Source organism: Haemaphysalis longicornis, unplaced genomic scaffold (assembly GCF_048455015.1).
Source record: "Haemaphysalis longicornis isolate Haplotype H1 unplaced genomic scaffold, Haemaphysalis longicornis Haplotype H1 scaffold_2, whole genome shotgun sequence".
NCBI lineage: Eukaryota > Metazoa > Arthropoda > Arachnida > Ixodida > Ixodidae > Haemaphysalis > Haemaphysalis longicornis.
In genome coordinates, this window is record NW_027526295.1 from 154,317,527 (window position 1) to 154,324,040 (window position 6,514).

General features: G+C 46.7%; 1 protein-coding gene across 2 annotated transcripts; it reads right to left on the reverse strand.

The window, feature by feature from the left end:
• Window positions 1-1,007: 1,007 nt before the first annotated feature.
• On the reverse strand, window positions 1,008-6,260 carry LOC144169358 (uncharacterized). Of its 2 annotated transcripts, XM_077698464.1 has the most exons (4): window positions 5,743-6,260; window positions 4,586-4,862; window positions 1,545-1,764; window positions 1,008-1,318 (listed from the first exon to the last, which is right to left on the reverse strand). In XM_077698464.1, the coding sequence occupies exons 1-4, from the start codon at window positions 5,829-5,831 to the stop codon at window positions 1,233-1,235; spliced, it is 672 nt and encodes a 223-aa protein (XP_077554590.1). In that variant the 5' UTR covers window positions 5,832-6,260; the 3' UTR covers window positions 1,008-1,232. The 2 variants fall into 2 exon arrangements, with proteins under 2 accessions (XP_077554590.1, XP_077554591.1); XM_077698465.1 differs by lacking the exon at window positions 5,743-6,260 and having other exon boundaries at window positions 4,586-4,972.
• Between the last annotated feature and the right edge of the window lie 254 nt (window positions 6,261-6,514).

Here is a 6,514-nt window from a genome sequence, read left to right on the forward strand (position 1 = left end):
GAATTACAGGGACCCGACTGCCCAGGCGCGCGCGGGGAGGGCGAGGAGGCTAAACGCTCAGCGGAGCGAATGTGTGGGAATGGCGAAGGCCGGCCCGCGGAACTAATCCACCCTACCGGAACGAATTTGCACCTGCCCAGTCGGGCCCCGCAACCCGCCACCGTAGCGCTAGCGGACGGTACCCGCTATGCTAAAACGCTGACGGTGTCCGCTAACGCTACGGCGGCGGCTAGCGGGACCCGACAGGGCAGGTGCAAAATCGTTCCGGTAGGGTGGATTAGAGAGTTTTAGCTGACGGCTGACCAGCAGGTGCTTTGGCAGATTGACCGGCTGCGGCGAGCCGAGGGAGGCGGCCCGCTGCTGCAGCGGCAATTGCATGGGGCGCACTCTGGCGCTCTATGAGTAGGTGGTACTTAGGCGGCCAACGTGCGGCTGGACATCCCGGGACTGCGCAGCAAGCGGCGGATGCCCCGCTGCGGACAGCTGCAGGTGGCTCGGGGCTTCATCTGGGGCAATCTAGACGGCCACGCACTCGTGTACACGGTCGGCTCGGTGCGGCAGCAGCAAGGGTTGGCCGCAGCGGCCGCCGTGCTGGAGGAGGCCACCCGGCAGGCACCGCTGCCCTATGCTGCATCTTCTGCCCCGGCTGGGCTGGTGGGCATCGGCCTGGCCCTTACAAAAATGATTGTTGAGTTTCATAAGAAATTTTGTTGAATTCACTCAACAAACATTGTTGAGTATCCAAAGAATTTCTGTTGAGATTGTGTTGAGGATTTGTTGAGTTTTTCAGGAAAAGTGGCCACCGTGGTTTCATTGATTTTCCGTTGAATTTCTTACGTCGAATTCCCATTGAGTTTCTGTTGCCTTTCCGTTGAGTCTCCACTGAATTTCGTATTGATATTTTGTCGAGGTTTTTACGAGTGCCCAATGTGTTTCTGTTGATATTTTGTTGAGATTTTTACGAGTGCCGCATGCGTTTCTGTTGAGATTTTTACGAGTGCCCCATGCGTTTCTGTTGATATGTTGTTGAGTTTTACACGAGTGCTCAATGTGTTTCTGCTGCGATTTCTTTCAAAGGTTTTTGCGATCATTGTAGGTTGAACAAGAATCTACATTTTATCGCACCACCAATACACGAGTTTATGGTGTGGCAGTAGTGCATGTCATGTGACTAAAAATTGTGCCTCATGCAGACATGCAAAAAGAAAAACAAGGTGTTCAGCGTGCACTTTTTACTTTATTTCTCGATTCAAAAGCGATGATAAGTTATTTTTTATGTAACCGGCGCTCACACCTGGAAACTTCTGGCCCGTGTGGCCTGCAAGAGATAGAATGAATTTATGATTTACTATAAAAAATGAAAACGTGTTCAGCAAGTTCTCAGAATTAGTAATAAAAGTGTGCAAAAACACACTTTCCCAAAAAGCATAAAAGGGATGCACTGATCTCACTGTGCACATGAAGAAAAACGGGTGATTAGCTACAAGTTGACAAAGATGACAGCTTTGTTCTTGGCACTCTAAATGCAAATCATGTGCACTCACCGAACACAGCCTTCACCCGCACCTGGTCCAACCCTGGCTTTGTAGGAGCGTCGCCCTGGGCTTTGCCTTTCCCTCCAAAGAGAGTTTTCCTCTTGAGCTCCTCCGGAGTGAAGACATGGCGCAAAAGAGCCCTGGCAAATTTGCCAGGGCCACTCGCACACGCATGCACCAGCTGATCCAGGTACCCCTTCTCAATTAGCACACCGCCCCCAATGTCAACCTGCGAGAAGAAAATAAAACCGAAACAGTTGAACCAACATGAACTCCAGGATCGAGACAATGAAGAGTTTGAGTACCCATGAACAATTTCTCAGAATATTACGGTAATTCATTTACAGATTTTGGCATTGATCCACTAAAAATTCTTTTCGAATAGATTTAATTTAAATGTATATTTTTAGTTTTTATGGGTGAACATGCATACCTCAACATGCTTTCGGCTTGTTTAAACAAGCGTTTCAAGAATTCATTAAAGTGTTTGCCAAGTGCCCACTGCAGTACACCGTGGGTGTATTGCTTTGTGGTAGAAAGGCCAAAAAAAAAACCATTTGGGTGCTGTTAGGTCAATCGGGATGAAAGGTTATGTGGCTAAAATAGTCAGATGGCTGTAATGCACACAAAGTAGGCAGTACGATGCCTTGCCCTGACTCATGCAACTATCCATAAAAAACTGACCTTTTTTAGCACCCGATTCAGCAAAATAAAATGAGCAGACTGTTATTGATTTTTTAAATTATTTAAATTGAAAAGAGTGAACCCTAGTTACAACTAGGCCAATTTGCTCCTTCATTTTTTCATTGGCTAGCAGTGCACGAGGGTCATACGCGAAATGTGGTTTGCGGCGTGGTGCTAGCAGGAACTTTTTGTGTGGCTGGTGTTCTTTCTGCAGGATTGTGGGTTTGCGAATGCCTTGTCGTAAGGAGTACCCAGCATTGTTTTTGGTTCGAAATTCCGCACTGCGCTGTTCACGCCTCCTACAACCACAGACACGAAGCAGGCTGCACGATGAATGCTAGCACAGCGAGCTAGCACAGCATGACAATTGGACAGGTGCGGACAGCGGCTCAGATAAGGTAATTTTGCACTGTCTGTGTCATCTCCGCGCGCTGATTGCCTTATTTTTTTTTCATTGCTTCAAATGACTGTGGCTCGAATAAGGAAAATTTATGCACTTAAAGCTGCAACGATATTTCATGTGGTGGTGGCGTGTGATAAGAGGCACTGTTTTTACTGTGCCCCCCCAGGCATGCTGCGCACTTCTTGAGGAGTACGAGAGTTTGAGAGGTGCTCTAGTGACAGTGTTCTGGTATGTTGAGCGCATGACCATCCTCCGCCTGAGCTTCCAATGCTGAGCGATTATGCACAGGATCTGGGTGGAAACGACTGCGAGGTAAGAGTGCAATAAAATTACATACAGTGGCGGTGACAGAGATTCCACCTGGGGGACAAAGATTTTCAAGTGTTTTCTTTTCAATGTAGATGAAGCATAAATTATAATTGATTGATTCTCGGGTTTAATGCACCAACGCTACACAGACTGTGAGGTGAGCCATAGTAGAGGGCTCCATATTAATTTTGACAACCTGCGCATCTTTACATGCGCCGAAATCTCGACCACATGGGCATATTTTGCAGCAGACATGATAGACAAGAATTTCCATCCTGCACTGGGCGCCACCAATTCTTTCGGACTGCGGGGCGAGCAGACGACGCTGAGTCCCACGCTGTTGCTCCGTGCCATGCGTGAATATCAGACGCCCCGAACGGCATCGAAAATCGGTGTCATTTATTTGGCATTTCAGCAGCAACAAGTTTAGCAGTGCCTAAGGAGAACGTTTAATTCTTCCAAGAGCTGTCCCGTTCGCCCATCAGTTCTGTTCCTAACCCGCTAAGGTGGCGGGCCAGTCCACACCACTTTGTCCTGACAGGCATTGCCTGTGAGGCCACGTTTCGTCCTGCCAGCAGGACGCCTGACCTTTTTATCCTCAATTGATGTTTATTTTCGGAATTCTGGGAAAATTGCCATCATTGCCTTTTACTTGGCGATGTTCAGAAGCTACTTGTCCGGGCAGGCGTGATTACGTCGTTACTGGCTGCACCAACAATCAGCGTAAGCGCAAAGTGCTCATGCAAGAACCGTGCGAAGTGCACCATGACAAAACAAGTGTCTGCATGTGCGGAGTCTATTTGCTGCACAAATTTTCTGCGTCGCTTGAGTGTCACCGTAAATGGGTCGTCGCGCTAAATCGCAGACTTAGAGCCTGGCAAATTTGCCAGAATGAGCCCGGTGGTACGCTGCTTTTGGAAGCGCTGTTTAATCACCCTCATGCTCAATCCTTATCGCACGTTTCTGTTCTTTGGAGGTATGTTTGGTCCGTTTCATCGACGGGAAGCCATTGAAAATCAATCAGACACTTATGCTGCAGCTTGGGTACGCGAAAAATTCTCAAGTAACCCTTGTGAAAACCGTGCTGATATTCGAATGTGATATTATAAATAATTAGCAACTTGAGAGTGGATGAAATGTTCCCTAACCTAGCGTATGGTGCTTGTTAGGAAAATTTAATGGTGAAGTACCGTCCCTGATTTAAAGACTGGTGCTACCTCGGCTATCCTCCAATCACTGAGAATAGTGCCTGTCATGAGAGACTGCGAAAAAAGTGCCGACAAAATCTACAGACTGCGGTATGTACTTTTCGGTATAGTGTGATTAATAACAGTATGATCTGAAGTAGATAATATTGTAAGCTTACTTAAAATGGAAAGTAGCTCCACACCAGTTTGTATTGCAAATTCAAAACCATATCGAAAATCCTAAATGTTTGCTTGGCTTGATTACATACGGATACTTGCTTCAAAGTCAGTTCAATTTCTATTCTTGCACTTTAGCCATTGGCCCCAGATTCGCTTCAATATCCCTGCTAAGCAATGACACACTCAAAATGCACAACACTGCTTCATGAAACTGTTTCAAATAACCAGGGGCTAGAGCACTGCTAACAGGTATACATTATGACAGGTTCCAACATGAAATAACTAACCTGAAAGTACATAATCAGTGGGTGCACTGATGTGGCAGCGGTGCCTGGACCGATGCGTTGAGCAAATGCGCTGGCTTCTGAACGGGTGGTCCAAGCGGCCAGATGATGGATGAAGGATTGACTATTCCTGGCGGCAAAGCGTACCCAGCACCAAGGAAAGGCCAGGCAGTACTTGGGTACAGCAGGTGCAGTGTCAGTTGGCCACGGAGGGCCCTGGCAAAGCCTTTGAAACTGGACTGAAAGCCAGCCAGCCAACCCGGACAGCCAGCAGCAGCACCTGAAAGTGCATAATCTGTGAGTGTGGTGGCACTTGATGAAATACAAGAAAAGCACACACAAACCACGAATGCTTACATTAAGCAGATTATTAATCGTTAATGAGTAACCTCCAAGGCCCTAATAAGAACATTCCCGCAACACCCAAACTGAAATTTAGGTCACAGTAATGTATTTATTAGGCACGCAGGTTCTGTGAGTGGGGTATGCCTGATATATGCAAAGCTCTCTGCTATGCTAATTTGCATGGAACGCTTGCTAGCAGCCCATATGCATCCCTAGATTTCAATCGGAACTGGTGTGTACTAGTTGAGGCTCCTCCATTTCAATGCCTAGCTTGCCTTTGCAAGTTCGATTCTCCAATATAAATAGAGTTGAGTGGGCAGGCGCCCCTGCGAGACCACGCGCGCGCATTTCACCTTCAATTTCCACGTATGTGAATGTGAGCTTCACGAGTACGGCACGCATACCACGACGCATATCGCGGCCCGAAGACCACGAGACGGGTCGCGACGGCGGCAGCCGGTCTCGCGAGCGTAATAGCTGCGAAGCGCACTGCACGGAATTAACAGTCGCCGCAAAGGCACTGTTTGAGAGACACATAACAAACAAACGCCCCGGTGTTTAAGAGCCTTGCGTGATGTCAAATAATTAGCTGCCGCGTTCTACAGCGCGAGCATCGCAACAAAGGTCTAGCTTCAGCGTAAATTGATGCTGACGGCTGCGGAAACGGTAGACTGGTAAATCCAAGGCGCCAAACAAGTATGCTATATCGCATAGGCTCTGAGAGCAAATGAGATGGGGGTCTACCGAATAACTGACCCATAAGCACCAGAACTCGTTCCGAACAAGAACAGAAAAACAAAAAAATGCGTACTCACCCCAGCAGAAACGACGTTTCCCGCCTAAAATCCTTCACGCTCGTCTTCCCCTTCAAGGACACCGACACTTTGTTCGGACGCAATGTCATCCACCTTTCACGCGCGATGATCGTTGAGGCCTATAAATCATCACCCTATAAAGCTTTTATAACTATGATTTAAGCTTGAAATAGATAAAACTGAACAAATCGCCCCAGCTACCACTCCGCACAAAACCAACTCCATAAACAAACACACAAAAAGGGAGTGATAGTTGCCAGACTGCAATAGCAGCATTTCTGTGTTTGACGAAAATTGTGTTATTGGTAATTAACTTCCTGCTTTTAAAGTATTAAAAGTGTTTATAACTTGAATTTGAGGTTTTTAAACGCAAAAGCGAATAAAAGTAAACTAACTGACATATATACCTAAATTGTAAAGAAGGTTTTAAAGTTAGTTTTGGTTTTGTTTTCACGGCGGGTTTCTCTACAGAGGAGGTGCGAGAAAACGAACTACTTTGGGTTTAGGAAGAGGGTGGCAAACGTCGGTGTGATTGAAAGAAAGCCAGGAACAGGCGCTTACTATGGTTTTAAAAAAGAAGAGGTAATAAAACCTTCATCAGGAAAAAAAAAAAAAAAAAAACGTCCGACGAGGATTCGAACCACGGACCCTCAAAACAGTAATCGAAGACGTAACCACTAGGCCATACAGGCGGGACTTCACCCGAAGTCTAAAATGATTGTATAACTACGTAAGCCGGCAATGAAAATAGTCGTTTGTGTCTAGTCAATGC